The sequence below is a fragment of the Chiloscyllium punctatum genome, chromosome 2 (assembly GCF_047496795.1).
Source record: "Chiloscyllium punctatum isolate Juve2018m chromosome 2, sChiPun1.3, whole genome shotgun sequence".
Classification (NCBI taxonomy): Eukaryota; Metazoa; Chordata; class Chondrichthyes; order Orectolobiformes; family Hemiscylliidae; genus Chiloscyllium; species Chiloscyllium punctatum.
Genome location: NC_092740.1, coordinates 31574430 through 31592907, shown reverse-complemented (window position 1 = coordinate 31592907; position 18478 = coordinate 31574430). Strand labels below are relative to the sequence as shown.

The window sequence follows — 18478 nt, the reverse complement described above, 5'->3', positions numbered from 1 at the left end:
TCTTGTTTTGAGGGGTCAGGCCTGGTACATAACACTCACCAAATAGGGAGGATTCTCCATTTTGAACTGCTCATAATACGGGGCTGTCACAGCTTTGCAAAACGTCCCCTTTCCCAGAAATCGTTTGACTGTTTATCGACTTAGATTGTTAAACATGAAGGAACACGATATTTCGATGATGTTAACAATCTCAGGACTGGCTGCTTTATCTGATTTGACGCAGCCCACCTCTCTTCAGTTGCATACAGTGGACTCTGAGCATGGTGTTGTCAGTGCGAAGCAGCGGAAAGTGTCCAATTTATGTTATATGAGCAGTCAAGAAAATGCCAAGGGAGAGAAGCAGCAACAGAAGCACTTACTTATCAAATTCTTTCCTAAATCTGGGTACCACTGGGATGGGAATGGCTACTTGAATGTAACTACAGGAGTACAAGCTGATCAAAGACATCAGAAAACATAGAATCCCTGCAATGTGGAAACAGGCCATTTGGCCCAACAAGTCCACACTGACTCTCCAAAGAGTAACCCACACTGACCCATTACTCTACATTTATCACTTACTAATGCACCCAACCTACACGCCTCTGAACACTATGGACAATTTAGCTTGGCCAGTTCACCTAACCCACACATATTTTGACTGTGTGAGGAAACTGGAGTACCCAGAGGAAACCCTCACAGACATGGAGAGAATGTATCGACTCCACACAGATTCCTGCCCGAGGCTGGAATCGAACCCAGGCTCCTGGTGCTGTGGGGCAGCAGTGCTAACCACTTAGCCAGCATGCCTGAGCCACAAATTGTTGGAGGTGATTATAAAAGATAGGATTTATGGACCTTGAGAGAGGCAAAAACTCAATTTGTTTAAAAGTATCCTCTGGAGCCAATTATCAATTACAGCTCCGAGTTCCCCCAAGGAGCATTTATTATCTTTTATTCGATATATTTGACACCAGGTGTCTCAAAGGGTTATTCACTGATTGCTGAGAAATACAAACCAGGAACTGCAGCTGTTCAAGAGGGCAGCTCACCATCACCTTCTCAAAGACTGCTGCCCATTCAACCTGGGCTGAGTGAACTGACCTTGGTCAGGGCTTTGGCACAGGATAGGGAAGTGAACCAGGATTTCTCTGAGTAGTCTGATCACTGTCCCGCAATTCGTAATGTTGAGCAAAGGCAGAACTGGACTGCATTCTCTGCTAAGAATCACCTGAAGCTTGTACCTATCACTAACAGATAGGGGTCACAGTGAGGAGGGAGAGCTGAACACTGTGGGAAAAGGGAGAGGGGAAGGATGAAAGTGACAAGTGGTGGCAGTAAACACATGAAGAACAGTATTATAGATGGAAATTTCATGCAAAAAAACTGGTTTGAAATTGCATGCCTTGTCTTGTGAGTCTAACCTAACTAAAAACCTGACCTATAAAACACAAGAACAAGATGGATTTGACATGGAGTAAATAATGACAATTAGTTTTGATCTTATAGGAGAGTTTGGAAAGCCTTGTAGCAGCAAACAGGAACTTTCTTTGTTGCAGTCATCTATTACTTTAGTCTTTGAAAGGAGAACAAATCACAATGAAATACAAATTCATGACAACTTGGTAAAGTGCAAACATCAGACTGTTTGGACCTCAGCTGACTGAATTCAGAGTTTTTGTTCCATGTACCTAGATCTACATCTCACAGATATTTAAATTACTGTGGCTGTGTTGGTAGCTCTCTTTTTGCTGAGTCTGAAGGCTGTGAGCACAAGTCCCACACTGGAAATTTGAATGCATAATCAAATTGGACATTTTTGTGCAATACTGAAGGGGTGCTGCACTATTGGAGGTCACAATGAAGCCCCATCTGCTCCCTCTGTTGGATATGAAAGATCTCGCTTTGAAATAAAGCAGCATAATTCTCCTCGATGCCTTGGCCAATATTTAGCCCTGAGCCAACCACGCTGAAACAAATGATCTGCTCATGGCCTGCTCATGGGATTTTGTTGCGTGCAAATTGGCGGCCACATTTCCTACATTACAACAACAACTACATCCGCACCATTGGAAGAGATTAGGACATTCTGTGGTCAGAATTAGGCTAAATAAATGAAGGTTCTTTTTCTCTTTACAAGCTGTTTACTCCTCAGTTAGTAAACCAAGAATAAAACAGATTCAAATACTGGTTGGCTGCTGCAGTACATTTTCTGAGTTTATGCAAAACAATTCTATTTACATGCTGAGAGGGCAATGAATTGGAGGATTGATGAAGGTAATGGATTTTGAAAGCTACATGTAGTGCAGGGTACAGTTCCCATGTGACTCAGACCAACGAAATAAATTTAAAAGTGAGAAATCTCCAGATAATCATTCCTTCAAATTTATTCAGTATAAATTTATAAGTAGTTAAATGTAAATGGTTGAATTTTCCATGAATTTCACAAGAACACATACCTTTTAAGTTGTGAATGTAGATACATGATTAGTTGTGTCGTATCTTCAAGATGCTGCACAAGCCTTTTCCTCTTCTCATGTAATTTTAGTCTAAAAATAAAAGCAATAATAGATTAGCCTCAATAAATTGCTACATCTATGAAGCAGTGTATAAACTTAACGCAAAGGCATCAGCATAAACAATATTTATAAAAATCTGTTCCAATCCATATGCCATCATATCTGTGCCAGAGTACATTTCCCTTGTTCTCTTGTACTTAAAATGTATTGAATATGAATATCATAGAGTCATAGAAATCACACAGCTTTGAAGATGTCTATTTGGCCCATTACATTTTCTACAGTTATTCTGAACACAACCTAGTTGCTTCTCATATCTCCTACAATGACATTTCCTTCAAATTTATCCATTTTGAATGCTACATTGAATCTGTATCCAGCATTCTATCAGGCAGTGTATTTCAAGTCCTTATCATTCTTGTATGAAGTCAGAAGTCACACAACACCAGGTTATAGTGCAACAGGTTTATTTGAAATCACAAGCTTTCGGAGTGCTGTTCGTTCATTAGGTAAAGTGCAGGAAAGCGCAATATGCCTGTGAGCTTCCCTCCACTTCTCCTGGCAAAGGAGTAGCACTCCAAAAGCTGGTGTTTCAAATAAACCTGTTGGACTATAACCTGGTGTTGTGTGACTTCTGACTTTTTCCACCCCGGTCCAACACCAGCACCTCTACATCATTCTTGTACAATAAAGCTTTTCTTCATGTCACCTTTGGTTATTTTATGAATATCCTCAACAGTGTTATCAACCCTTCAGCCACTGATAATAGTTTCTAGTTTTCTTCATGATTTTAAACAACTCTAACAAGTTTCCTCTCAACTTTCTCTGCTCTGCGCAGCACAATCCTATCTTCTTCAGTCTATTCACATATCTGTAATTCTTTATCGCTGGAGATATATGTTTAAATTTCTTCTGCACTCTCATTAAGGTCTTCATACACTTCTTAAAAGTGTAGTACCCAAGATTAGACAGTAGACTCCAGCTGGAGTCAAACTGCTGTCTTATACAGGTTTGGCATAATTTTCTGTTCTTTTTCCCTAGCCTCTCTTCAAAAAGCTCAGCATCCAATTTGCTTCATGAACTTCTGTGTTAACCTGGTTTGCCTTCAAAGATCCATCTGCAACACTCTCTCTTCTTATACCTTCGTCCCTCCCATCAATATTTAACAAGAACTTGAAAGGATGCAGAAACAATTTACAAGGATGTTGCCAGGGTTGGAGGGTTTGAGCCAGAGGGCGGGGCTGAATAGGCTAGGGCTATTTTCCCTGGAGACTAAAGGGTGACCTTATAAAGGTTTATAAAATCATGAAGGGGCATGATAGGGTGAATAGCAAAGGTCTTTTCCCCAGGGTACAGGAGTCTAAAACTAGAGGTCATAGGTTTAAGGTGAGAGGACATGGGTCAAATGCTGGCAAATGGGATTAAATCAATTTAAGATATCTAGTTGGCATGGAAGCATTGGACCAAAGGTTCTGCTTCCATCCTGTACATCTCTCTGACTCGAAGAAGCCACTTGGATGCCTTTATGTTGCCCTATAGGATCCCTAGGCTCTCAGACCTCTCAGCCAGTGCTTCACTGGGTGTGTTTGGTGCAGAATGCAGCTCCTCTTCCAACCGCTTCCTCTCTGCTTCCAGCCGCATTAAGTCATCCCGGGAGCATTTCCGCAGGGTCACAAACTGCAGTTCCTTCAGCAGTTCTTCCTTCTCGTTAATCAGCATCAGCTTGTCTCGCTCAACATCAAGCATCCCTGGCCAGACATCAGAGTCCAGCTTTGACAATTCAATCTTTATGTTTGCTATTCTGAAATAAAGGAAATGTAAGAAAAACATTATGTTATTACAGCTTGTCTATCTTACGTTACCCGAAAAACTCATATTAGTTGTACTTTTGCACATGGCTGAAAAATGTGTTGCTGGAAAAGCGCAGCAGGTCAGGCAGCATCAAAGGAGCAGGAGAATCGACGTTTCGGGCATAAGCCCTTCTTCATGATTCCTAAAGAAGGGCTTATGTCCAAAACGTCGATTCTCCTGCTCCTTTGATGCTACCTGACCTGCTGCGCTTTTCCAGCAACACATTTTTCAGCTCTGATCTCCGGCATGAAAAACTTTGGAGTGCTTGCAGAATTTATTCTCTAGTTTCTAAAATCTGTCAAGGAATAATTACATTTACAATCACCAATCTGTGGGTTGGCAAACAATTCAGGTTTTGTCCCCCATTCACAGTTAAAGGGAAGGAAGGTTCTGAAGCCTATGACAAAACAGAAATTCTCAGCAACGTGAGAATGGGACTCCTGGAGATTGGTGCAAGTCGTCAAATTGATGAGTGCTACACTGTCACCAGTCTGCATAATTAACAGAGATCTTATTTGTTTGGAATCTGTGTCCTGTCCCCTGCAATCACAGTTAGCTAGATCAGGGTCGGAAAGCACTGGTGAAATCTCTTGCTCCATTTTAAGCATCAAGTGGAGAGGTGAGGAAGTGGAGAGACGGACTCTTGAAAAGATCTTATTGATAACCACCAATGGAAAGTGGATAAAAATTTTCTGTTCCACCCTGACCCTCCTAATGAAAAAAAATGCAAGAAAAGATGCACAAAACTGTAAAATTCATTGTCGAGGGAATAGCTACCTTCTCTTTGCTTCTTCATACTGAAGACTTAGCCTGACCTTCTCAGCCAGATTGGCTCGGCTCCTTGGACCAATCTAGAAAAAAAATTAAATAAAATTTGGTGACATACTCTTAAAATTCTTTCTCTCTTTAATGTCACAAGTTTTTTGAGAGATTACTCAAAGCAATTGTGCAATAGAAGACATGAACCAGCCCATAGTCGTGTTTCAAAACTTCGAGTACAGCATTGTTGTTGCAATCAAATTCTAGATGAAATCAATAAATACCTGGTATGGTAGCTGGTTTCAAAGGTGTGCCAATTTTCACATGGCATGGCTGAACAAACACTATACTTGCATAAGAAGGATAGCAAACATCTTGGCAGCAACAATGGATGCAGGAGGATAATGAGACTAACACAGAAGAAAGCCTACCTTTATGTACTGGGACATTGGCTCAGTTGTATTCATAACATTCAGGATCTCAATCCCTCACCCTTCATACTCACTCAATTGCACCCATCCCATGATCCCTCCGTTCTCTTTTTCATTTGCAACCAAACGAAGAGAAAACTTTTCAACTGATAAGCAGGTATCTGTTTTTATTTCCAGATTGCATTATTATGAATGCTTAACTGAGCTCCAAGGCTGGAAATTAACTCAATCTTGTAGGAACACTGAAACAGCTTATAAGGGAATACTAGCTTTCTTTGATCAACATCCTTATTACCTTATTAACATAATCATTCTTTGAAGAGATTTTTTTCAATGCCAATGTATTTATTTATGCAAATATCGGGGTGGAAAATGAATTCAAGCTTTTGGAAGTTGTTACGAAGAACACCATATTTGATGATAGCTTTGTGAGAAGGTTAAAGGGTCAATGCAATGCAAAGGGAATGTTAACATAGAACATAGAGCAATACAGCACAGAACAGGCCCTTCGGCCCTCAATGTTGCGCTGATCTGTGAACTATTCTCAGCTCGTCCACCTACGTTATCCCATCATCATCCATGTGCTTATCCAAGAAATGGATGTTTTTCTTCCCCCTCAAGAATAGAGGTCTGCCAAAGTTCATGACTCCTGTGCATCAGTGTGATCCATAATTCTTAACAAAATGGCTCCAACACCATCCGAGGTCTGTGTGTGTGTGTGTGTGTGTGTGTGTGTGTGTGTATGTGTACGCGCGCGCGCGTGTGTGTTTTAGAAATGTCCACTCTTGCAATGGACACATCAAGGGCTGGAATGCAGCCTGTGGGTTCATTCGATGTCTGAACTTATTCCTCTCCAGCACAAAACTACCAGATACAGGAAACAGGATGGTAACTTTGAAATTGGATCAAATGCATCATTTCTAAAGACCTCCCAGCTTGACTTGACACCACAAGAGTCCAAGTTTATGATCAGTTTGAAGTGTTAATGTCAGGCTTTGACAAACCATGTGAATATTGCTGGTTAATTGTCCAATAGCAGTAAGTCATTCAACTTCAGTCTACTGACTAAATGTGGTACAGATTCCCCATTTTCCCACCACCGGTGTGAAGTAGAAGCAAATGCAAACATACAGGTTATCAATGGCTTTTTAACCCAGTGACGGTATAGAACAAACACATGGCCCCCAACAAGTCAACAGAAATACTGTTTATAATTATTAATTCAAAGCTAACTAGCTCATAACTATTTCTTTCCATTTATTATTTGTACACTAGGTCACATAATACAGTATTTTCAATTAAGTAGTGTCGCAAAGTAATTGCATTTTCACCCTTGGGTTATGAAGCCTCTTCATGTTTGGTCAAACAGTTGCAATGAAAACATGATAAAGTCAACTGGGGTCGATCTGATCTGAAGTTGGCAAACATCACATGAACTGAAAGTCCTTCCAGGGACTGGCCTTAAAGCGATTAAAATTTCTACTCAATTAGCATTCCAGTGAACAAAATATCAGATCATGCCTCAAATCTATGCCCTAAGCTGTTTACTTTGAAGCTTGACCTGCATATGACTCGGATTTATCATCATATGCTTACAATGCCATCAGCAAATGCTCCAGTGATCAGATAGCAAGTTCTAATTGTAGTAAGGGTGCAAACTTGGCTCGAGGGAACACGTTGCTCAGACTGCTTTCTGAAGAAATTAATTTCATACATAATCGGATAACAAGTGAGGGTAAACTACCTCCTATCTACAATAAATATGTAGTGTGTCAAATGGATTGGAATGTCAGCAGAGTGTGCCTGTCAGAAAAAATATATGCAACTCCAAAGTCCTCATGTGGCTAATGCCAGCACAGGATTCCAAAGAGACCAGCAGCCCTTGAGTGACTTATGCTTCATGTACAGCCATGTCCTCGGAGTGGGCAGGCTCTTCGCTTGAAATGTATCAAAACTTCATTCTGTTCTCATACAAAGTTGTGAATTTGCCATATTTTCCAGACAGAAAGAGTATCAGGAGCAAACTCAGTGGGGTTGATTTCATTTCTCCCAGCTTATGGATGTGAGGTCAATTATTCCCAGGTTTCTGTGATTAACTACGTCTGCTCAGGCTACAAGTTTAGAACATTATCATTTTCTGAAACAACACTCTTTCTGGAACAGAGCCTGCTAAAGTTAACTGAAACAACTATCAGGAAGCATCCGCTAAGACACTGGGTTTGAGTTATGGAAAGAGACTGAATAGGCTGGAGCTATTTTCCCTGGCATGTCGAAGGCTGAGGGGTGACATTTTGAAGGTTTATGAAATCATGAGGGGTATGGATAAGGTAAATAACCAAGGTACAGGAATCCAAAACTACAGGACATGGGTTTAGGATGAGAGGGGAAAGATTTAAAAAGGGACCTAAGGGGCAGTGTTTTCAGACAGACGGTGCTGTGAGTATGTAATGAGCTGCCAGAGGAAGTGGTGGAGGCTGGTACAATTACAGCATTTGAAAGGCATCTGGATTGGTATATGAAGGGTCAAGAAGAATATGGGTCAAATGCTGGCAAATGGGTTTAGGTCAGATGGGATGGTTGGTCGGCATGGATGAGTTGGACGGAAGGGTCTGTTTCCGTGCTGTTTGACTCTGTGTTCAACTTAGTCGGTAGATCCAATTGTGCACATGTGTGTAAAAACAATGGAGGTGCAGGAGGAGAGATAGATAGATCAAGACCTGCAAATCATAACTAAGGAAGAGTTACAGCTAGGTGGAGACATTTTGGGACTTTTCCAATAACAATTTGCATTGATGATTAGAATAGATTAGATTTGATCCCCTACAGTGTGGAAACAGACACTTTGGCCCAACAAGCCCACACCGACCCTCCGAAGAGTAACCCACCCAGACCCATTTCCCTCTGACTAATGCGCCTAACACTATGGGCAATTCAGCATGGCCAATTCACCTGGCCTGCACATCTTTGGACTGTGGGAGGAAACCGGAGCACCTGGAGGAAACCCATGTAAACACAGGGAGAATGTGCAAACTCCACACAGACAGTCACCCGAGGCTGGAATCAAACCTGGGATCCTGATGCTGTGAGCAGGAGAATTAAATGCGATTCGTAAGCTTATAGAAAGCTGTGTTGAGTTTTACAGACTGAACGGCCTGTTCCTGGGCTGTAACATGGGAACATTTGAGGGGAGTAGGCCATTCAGCCCATTGAGCCTGTTCTGCCATTCAAACCAATCATGGCCAGTCATTCACAGCAATTCCTTTTTCCCTTACCAACTGCATATCTCTTCACCTCACAGGTATGTAGAAATCTGTCAGTCCCACCTTAATCGGACTTATCGGTTGAGCTTTCTTCACTCTCTAGGGTTAAGAATTTAACATTCTATGGTTCAGTCACATTATGCTAAACGAAGGCAGCGTGAATTGCTTCAACATTACAATTTGTGAATACTGAGATACAGAGACCATTAAACTAGACGGGATTGAGGTTCACAAGGAGGAGGTGTTAGCAATTCTGGAAAGTGTGAAAATAGATAAGTCCCCTGGGCTGGATGGGATTTATCCTCGGATTCTCTGGGAAGCTAGGGTGGAGATTGCAGAATCTTTGGCTTTGATCTTTATTTCATCACTGTCCACAGTAATAGTGCCAGAAGACTGGAGGATAGCAAATAATGTCCCCTTGTTCAAGGAGCGGAGTAGAGACAATCTTGGTTATTATAGACCAATGAGCCTTACTTTGGTTGTGGGTAAAGCGTTGGAAAAGGTTATGAGATAGGATTTATAAGCACCTTGAGATCAAGTTGATTAGGGATAGTCAGTACGGTTTTGTGAAGGGTCAGTCATACCTCACAAATCTTATTGAGTTCTTTGTGGTGGTTATCAAACAGGTGGAGGAGGGTAAAGCGGTTGATGTGGTGTATATGGATTTCAGTAAGACATTTGATAAGGTTCCCTGTGGTAGGCTATTGCACAAAATACTGAGGCATAGGATTGGGGGTGATTTAGGTGTTTGGATCAGAAATTGGCTAGCTGGAAGAAGACAGAGAGTAATGGTTGATGGCGAAATGTTCATCCTGGAGCTCAGTTACTAGTGGTGTACCGCAAGATCTGTTTTGGGGCCACTGCTGTTTGTCATTTTTATAAATGACCTAGATGAGGGTGTAGGGGGATGGGTTAGTAAATTTGGGGATGACAATAAGGTGGGTGGTGTTGTGGATAGTGCTGAAAGATGTTGCAGGTTACAGAGGGACATAGATAAGCTGCAGAGCTGGGCTGAGAGGTAGCAAATGGAGTTTAATGTGGAAAAGTGTGAGGTGATTCATTTTGGAAGGAGCAACAGGAAATAAAGAGTACTGGGCTAATGGTAAGATTCTTGGTAGCGTAGATGAGCAGAGAGATCTTGGTGTCCATGTGTATAGATCCATTGGAGCCTGCTCTGCCTTTCAATAAGAATATGGCTGATCTGATTATGGCCTGCACTCTACAATCTTGGCCATCCTTGACACAGTTTGACTTCCTTGCTTATCAAGAATCTCTGTAGCAGTAAAATGAGCAATTAAGAGATTAAAGGAATAAACATACTTATAAGTCGATTAGGCACCATTGCAATCCAGAGAAAGTTTCAGATTCAAATTAATTTGGTTGAATTAATCAATATCTCTAACTTGAACTGATTACATGATGTAATATAAAGCAAACAAATGATCAAGACTGAGAATTAGCACATTAGAACTAGAAGATGGAAATGTGAAACAATTCAAGGCTGACTGACTGATCAGGATATTAATGTTCAGGTAAAAAATGTGAAGTTTTGCATCAACATTTCAGTAAGTATAGTATTTCATAATCAGATAAGATTGAAGGTATGGTGTCTGAATGATTCTAGTTCTGAACTAACTACCCATCAGTTCAAAACACAGCAGATTGCACAACCAAATTTCATGCATCAGAGAACTTGTGGCCAGCATCAGGAAAATAGGCAGTGAAAATTGTCAAACTGTGATTAAACAAATGGGAATTTGCCACCTCTAGATGTGACCCCAGTCTTACACTGTCGGACTGACTTTTATTATCATCATGAAGGAGGAATGGGTAATAAGTTCCTTGTGAAGAACTTATTACCCATCTGAGGACAAGAAGACCCAGGGATCCCTTCGAGGCTAGGCCAATTCTGTGCTGGAATAGCTGCACTAGGGTCAAGGAAACCAAATCCCTGCTGGAAAAGCCCTTACCAAAGTTAGGTTAGATTCATGCTAGAAGACCTAGGCAGGGATCAAGAAAAGAACAGGGGCAGAGCAGGGTCTCTCAGAGGGCAGTTCTTATCAAGCAGATCTGATAGATAGCAATTCTTGTTGGGAGGTCCCCAGAGAGCAGTCTTCTTTGAGCAGACTTCATCAGGCAGATGGAAGGTGGACCACAAGGAGAGGAGGAAAATCAAGGGAGGAGATTCTTCACATCTCGGCTACAGAGTAGGATGCTAACCCCACCACTTTATCGAGATTGAAACATTCTGTGCTGATAGCCTGTTTGTCCTCTGATATCCCCAATTATCATAGTTGTTTACTTTTCTTTATCTAAGTACCTAGGTATCATATCTAACCCGCTGCTTCTTAACAAACATAATAAACTAGCACAAAATTGCAACAAATTCTCAGCTGCCTATATTGGTAACTGTGACATTGAACCCCTAAAATCAATGTCCATTAAATTTGTTTCTTTCTCCACATATGTCATCGGACTAGATGAGTCCTTTCATAATTTTCTGGTTTGTTTTCAGTCCTGACTATGTCCCCTTGTCTTAAAGCTGTGACTCATAATTATATTTGACTTAACCTCTCCCTCATACAGTTGCTTGGTCATGTAGAACTTGATTGCTTAAAAAGGAGACAAGCTGTTAACGTTTGTTATGTTGACCTCACCAGAACACATGAAAGAATACCAACTTTTAAAAGCAGCAACAATTTATACAGCATGAGGAACAGGGCGCTATTGCCAACTTTTTTAGATTAGATTACTTACAGTGTGGAAACAGGCCCTTCGGCCCAACAAGTCCACACCGACCCGCATACCACCAAGACCCATACTCCTACGTTTACCCCTTCACCTAACACTAGGGGCAATTTAGCATGGCCAATTCACCTAACCTGCACATTTTTGGATTGTGGGAGGAAACCGGAGCACCCGGAGGAAACCCACGCAGACACGGGGAGAATGTGCGAACTCCACACAGAGAGTCGCCTGAGGCGGGAAGTGAACCCGGGTCTCTGGCGCTGTGAGGCAGCAGTGCTAACCACTGTGCCACCGTGCCGCCAACTCTTGTATAATATTTTATTGTTTCCTCTCATTCATCTATTTGGCAGATCAGAATTTTCTAACCTATTGTCTTGCATTGCTTGAAAGCCAGAAGGAACTTTGGTAAGTATGTTGACTTTAATCAACATGATCTCTGGTGAACTATTAATCTGAACATTTATTCCTCTACATGCTTGCAATCTTTAACTGACAGTGATGCCTTTCTTGTATCCATGTAAGTATTTTACAAAAATTGTGGGAGAGTCAAGTCACCAGCTAAAAACTGTAGTTGTCACTTTTTAGAAGAGTTTTCTTTTAAAGTGTGGGACTCAACACAAAAGAAGACACTGTGGAATTCATAACGTTAAGCACTCACATCACCAGTGATGTCTGTTTGTGAGCCAGCATCTAGGCACTGCCTGGAGGTAGAGAGGTGGGAATTTGCTGCATTGGACAGCAAGTCTGACTCGAAGGTTCTCACACTTTGGCTGGAAAGAAATCGATCCTTCAGTTTGGCAAGACTCTACAAAGGAAGAATCAAAGAATGGAAAGATTTTACTAAGGAAGTTCACAAACACAATATTTGATAAAATAACTCAGGTGACCATTGTTACAAACAATAAAGATTATAGGACAACAATGTTTTAAAATGCCTCCTTTTGGAATGTTTTGGTAAGAGGAATAGTGAGCTCATACTAAGAGACACTCAGAGACAGGCTCATGTAATCTGGTTTCCATGGGAAAACAAACTGAATTAGAAACCTAACGGTTTCACGGTAACTCAGTAAAAAAGACAATGGTTTTGTGAGGCACAGATATAGGGAGAAAAAAAAGAGAGAGGGAGGAAGCAACTATTGCTCTACAGAGAGGCAAAGAACCAACTGCTGTGAGAAGCAGAGAAGAGCAGTATTGTGTTAATAAACAGACAGGATGCTTATGAGGTGCAAGGAATCATCTCGCTTGAGGACTGCAAGACTCTGACTGCATGGAATCGCTTTTCAAGAACAACTGAAAGTTTCAGTTGAGTCTGGCAGGGGAAGTGAACATGCTGGAGAACAGGGCATTGCTTTGGATTTGCCCTTGTCAAGCAAGTTCATCTCCAAGTCACTCACCATTCTGACTTGGAAACATATTGCTATCCCTTCAATGTTGCTCAGTCAAAATCCTGAATTTCTCTACCTTTAGCATTGTGGGTATACCCACAGTAAATCGTCTGTAATGGTTTAAGAAGGCATCTTCTGAAGGGTAGGTAGGCATGGGGAATAAATGCTGGCATGGCCAACTAGGCCCATGTCCAAAGTATAAAAAAGAAAATTCCAGAAATAAGGTACACTCAATTGCATTAACTAGTTATTACAAAAAGTACTTTTTCTCTAATTTGTTTCCTGCTCCATGAGGTTTGATGCAGTTTAGTTTTTTTTGATATAGCAAAAGTCTCAAAACATCAAATCATCCTTTGGATTATTTCTGGCTGTCGCTGGGAAATTCATTCCTTTTTAAAAGTTATTAATCTCTGTGGGGATCAATGAGTCCGCTCAGACATTCGATCACGCCTCTATATTCAATGATTTTCTGGATAGTACAGCGTCTCCATCTGATATAAGCCCAGCAGGAGTATTTTATTGAAGATGAATGAGTACTTCCCTTTACCCACTTTACTGTCTTCACCCCATCTCTGCCAGGCACCCCAGAGAAAGACAGAACACAAGCAAATCTGATACAAGTGCCTGGGAAATTTCTGCACAGGATAAAGAATTTAAGGGGCAACCTAGAAATTTGGAGGAATTGTTAGGATTTTCTACTTTCCCCACGCCACAATGGTATCTGAACTAGAGGTCTAAAAGGCTCTAAAACTCTAATCCGTGGAAGATATTAGATTACTTACAGTGTGGAAACAGGCCCTTCGGCTCAACAAGTCCACACCGCCCCGCCGAAGCGCAACCCACCCATACCCCTACATTTACTCCTTACCTAACACTACGGGCAATTTTAGCATGGCCAATTTACCTGGCCTGCACATTTTTGGACTGTGGGAGGAAACCGGAGCACCCGGAGGAAACCCACGCAGACACGGGGAGAACGTGCAAACTCCACACAGTCAGTCGCCTGAGGCGGGAATTGAACCTGGGTCTCTGGCGCTGTGAGACAGCAGTGCTAACCACTGTGCCACCGTGCCACCCACAAACATACATATCCTTATGTATGTTCTGGGGAGACATTTTGGAATGGAGAAAGTGCATTTGACATTGTTTCAAAGGTTGATCTTGGAGAAGTAGATGGTTTTGGCCAGTCAGAAGCAGCAATAGATAACAGACAGTATACAAATTACAATGTCAATATGCTGAAGCAAAAAGTTACAGCTTTTAGCAAATGACACAAAATGTAAGTTTCAGTTTACGAGTTTATTGTAAACTCCTCCAGTACCTGCATCAGATCCTGTTTCTCTTTCTCACCAGTACTGATGGCCTTCTTGATGGTTTTCAGCTCACTTAAGATGGCTTTGGCTTCTTTCAGCTCATAACTGCTCTGTCCTCCAGACATCTTCCGATCAATTCTACAGTGGAATAAAGAGAGAGATTGATTGAATTTCTGAAAAGTAGATGAACAAGATGAGAATCCGGTTAAAGATTCATCTCCTCTGTGCAGCAGTTTCAGCACAATGGCTAATATGAACATATGAGCAAGGAACAAGAGTAGGTCATTTGGCCCTTTGAGCCTGCTCCACCATTCAATAAGATCATGGCTGATCTAAGTCTGACCTCAACTCTTCATTCTTGCATATCTCCAGTAATCTTTCATCCCCTTTGTAATCAAGAATCTATTGAACTCTGCCGTCACATCCATGATCTTTCGAGGAATTCCAAAGGCTCTCAATGCCCAGAGAAAAAAAGTTTCATCATCTCTGTTTTAAATTGGTGCCTCCTTATTTTTAAACTGTGACCCCTAGTTCTAGATTCTCCCAGAAGAGGAAAATTCCTTTCAAAGTCCACACAGTCAAGTCCCCTTCCTTATGTGTTTCAACAAAGTCATCTCCCCATACTGACCAGACGTGCAGGTTTCCAACCACGCATTTAAAAAAAGAAGTGTGGCCTGATGGTTCAGTGGTTAGAACTGTTGCCTTACAGTACCAGGGACCTGGGTTTGATTCCACCCTCAGGTAACTGTCCTGTGTGTGGAGTTTGCACATTCTTTATTCTGGAACCCCAGAACTCAAACCTCAAAACTCTGTGAGCATTTTAAGAGAAAAAAAAGCTTCAAATGCCCTCCTGGCAATTTGGTAAAATTAAAAACACAGCGGTGACATTCGGAGCAGAAAGAGTGGATGGTAATATGAGGACTCGGTGGTTGCAAATTGCTTGGTTTTGCAATAACTTTAAGCATTAGGTGTACTACTGCAAAAAACACAAAAACTTGACCTACCAAAAGCCTCACACAGCTGCCCATTGTTTTCCTGCAGTATTTTGTTGACAATTACTCAAACATATTTTGGATTCCAATCAAACTTGCCAGCCAGTAAACCATTTCTGACAATATAGCATTGTTGGAGAAAACTAATAGAAGCAATCTGCCTGACTAAACTTTAACCAGCTCATACATAATTGTCTCAATCCTATTGCGGTTCTTCATTGTTAATGCCAAAATTCCACTTTGTCCCAGTTTTTATTGTTTTCAGTTAGGGAATGCAGATTCCTGGAGCCAAACAACCACCTCCTCATTTGCTGATTTTAAGGCAATTAGTTTACAGCTTAATCCATAGAGGGGACACCTCTGGATCACCTGCAGCATTGTTTTGGTCACCCCAAGGACAGTCGGAGTTTCCCAGTAGGCCAAAGCAAGCCAAAAATGTTCATTACTACACACCATTCAATTCTTCAGTGCAAATACAATTTTTAATTTATATCTTAACTGCTGTGAGGACTTGAGTGCTCTCATTTTTCTGGTTGCTCAGGTAGGAGAAATGTAGGCCAGGAGGGGACATACAGGTAGGACCAACACAGTCAACCTACTTTAGTGCACATTCACTCAATTAATCAGAAATATATACAGGCAGTCATACAAGGAAATCCCCCAATATAGGTGTAATCAAACCAAAAACAGGGAACAGATGGATTTTTAAAAGATTAAAGCATACACTCTAGTTGAGCATACACACTCAAAGTACTCTAGCTTACAACAGCTGGCTAAGTGATTTAACCTTGGACCCATCTGCCTGTTCCAGTGACTTAGCTGGATGTTAGGTTATGCAGCAATGTCTGAAGAAGAGAGACGAATTCTCCTGGTGTTGTGGTAAAAAATGTTCCTTTAGTCAGCACTCTTAAAACTAAATTACCTGGTAATTGAGCTCACTGCTACTAATGATGATCTGGTTATCATACTCACCTACACAATACCAGAACTGCTGAGTAAAGTACTGCATTAGAAGTTTGTATGGATACTTTAGAGAGATGCATTAAGGTTCTCTTTAAATGCAAGTCTTCCACTAACATCTAGACAACTGTCCAGAACTCACTCATTGTGCCCCCAAGTTACCTAACTGAAAGACAGTAAAGCGCAAATGCAATGATTTATTTTTTAATGCTATAAGATCAATCAAATTAAAATAAATACCTTATTTTAAAGAGGCTGGGTGAAGCCATTTCTTCACCACCATTCCACTGAAATAATAATGCACAGATACAGCAGGAGGCAATGAGATCTGTGTTCTGGACTGAATTTTCAGCATGGACACCACTTTCAGACTCTATGTTGATCAGCTACAATTCTACGTTTGTTTCAATGTACGTACCTCAAGTTAAACTTGAAGTAGTAATCTTAATTTATAGCTAACCTCGGGAGGCTCATCCAGATAATTACAATCACTGCATTGCAATTCCAGTAACAACTTGCATTATGCAAAATGCTTTCAAATACTTGAAGTTTCTAATCTCTGTTATCATCATTTAGGAAATAGACTGGAAAGGGGTCAAATGTGATGCCAGTATACTATGAAATGGCATATTACATCTAATTTCACATTGACCTAAGAAAGACTTTTTTTTAATGGAAAGCATACAAAATAGGCAGAAGCTTTGACAGGTTCATTTACGGTATGTTGACTTTCAAAACATACAAGGAGATTTTTGTAAAATATGTAGTACTCTATTTTGAAGTAATTATTCTCTGCTTTGGGTTTTAAATTCCTCCATTCTTGAGATGAATGAGGGCAGGTGTCAAATGATATTTCTTCCTAAGGGACTCCCCTATGTGCTTAGCCTCATATGATTAAAAAGTCATTGTGTGGGGAATTCTGTGAAAATCTGTACAGCTTTGCCATGCTGAACATTTAGCTTATCAATTTCAACATCTTCTTTGTGTTTACAATTACTTAAATTGAGGAACAGCTTTAAGATATGAATAAATTGTTTTAAGTCTGGCATGATGAACTTACTCCTGTAGTGTTTCAAACCCTTGCTCTTTGTACAACAGTTCTTGTTTCATCTGGGAAAGTTCTCTTTTCAGCTTATTTACCTGTAGAGGAACAAATTATAAAAACAAAGTTTTTTAACTGAAGGAAAAAAATCACTGGGTATACCTAACAATCTTTCTTGTAGACACAAACATGGCTTCCAATTTACGACCAAGCCAGTACTGCTATGAATAAAAACAACCTTCCTTTTCATAAGACTGAAAGGGACACCTGAATACCTCAAGAATCCTTGCTGCTACAAGTCCCATGTGTTGCACTGGTATACACAACTCTGCCAGCAAACTCAGTCTATCAGTACATCATATACTCATATAAATGGGGAGGTGATGGCCCAGTGGTATTATTGCTAGACTGTTAATCTAGAGACCCAAGAAACATTCTGGGAGCCTGGTGGAGTAATTTGAATCAAACTTTTTAAAAATCTAGAAGTCTAATGGTGACCATGAAGCTGTTGTTGGAAAAATCCATCTGGTTCACAAATATCCTTTAGGGAAGGAAATTATCATCCATACCTGGCTGGCCTACATGTGACTCCAGACCCACAGCAATGTGGATGACTCTATTGCCTCTGAGCAATTAGGAATGGGTAATAAATGTTGATGAATGAATGAAATATTTTACAATTGATCAACATATATATTGAGTACATTTGTTGGATCCTTATAGGAAAGAACCCTCATAGGTTGTGTGATTTGGAGAACTGGACCTAAAAGGTTTGCAGCTCTATTTCTGATTAAGGGGGTAAAGGCAGGAAAGCGGAGTTGAAGTTTTTCAAATCAGCCACAATCTCATTGAATCAGATACGATGGGCCGAATGGTCTACATCTGCTCCTACATTTAATGGCCTTCTGATCTGTACTCGAGTCAATTGTGACTAGCCTCGTGAAATGCAGGCTTGCTGTATGTATGCTTAACTCAGTACAATTAAGTCAGTCTGATTTCTTTCTTTAAAAGTAGATGTTATGCCATTTGCTTTCAGTGGGTTAACACATCAGTCATTCAGAGTGGGGAATCTGGAATCAAGCAATTTAAATATTTTTATGCTAACATTATTCATATTGATTCCCAGCTTGTGAAGATGGTTCTTCAGCTTAAGTTATGGTGAACGCAACATAGACACACACATCTCACTTCAGTAGGTGTTTGAAGCAGCTGGCTATTACCCTGGATTTAATCGTGTCT

The 18478-nt window shown here is 40.8% G+C and overlaps 1 protein-coding gene across 2 annotated transcripts in view; it reads right to left on the bottom strand.

Moving 5' to 3' along the window:
- The window catches only part of LOC140495692 (protein WWC2-like), a 236338-nt gene that overhangs the window by 53417 nt on the left and 164443 nt on the right, over positions 1-18478 (bottom strand). For both annotated transcript variants that reach the window (XM_072594682.1, XM_072594691.1), the window contains exons 5-10: positions 17258-17337; positions 14254-14383; positions 12206-12352; positions 5127-5200; positions 4057-4299; positions 2439-2528 (exon numbers count right to left, since the gene is read on the bottom strand). In XM_072594682.1, the coding sequence (XP_072450783.1) occupies positions 2439-2528; positions 4057-4299; positions 5127-5200; positions 12206-12352; positions 14254-14383; positions 17258-17337 (764 nt within the window). The remainder of the gene's footprint in view (positions 1-2438; positions 2529-4056; positions 4300-5126; positions 5201-12205; positions 12353-14253; positions 14384-17257; positions 17338-18478) is intronic.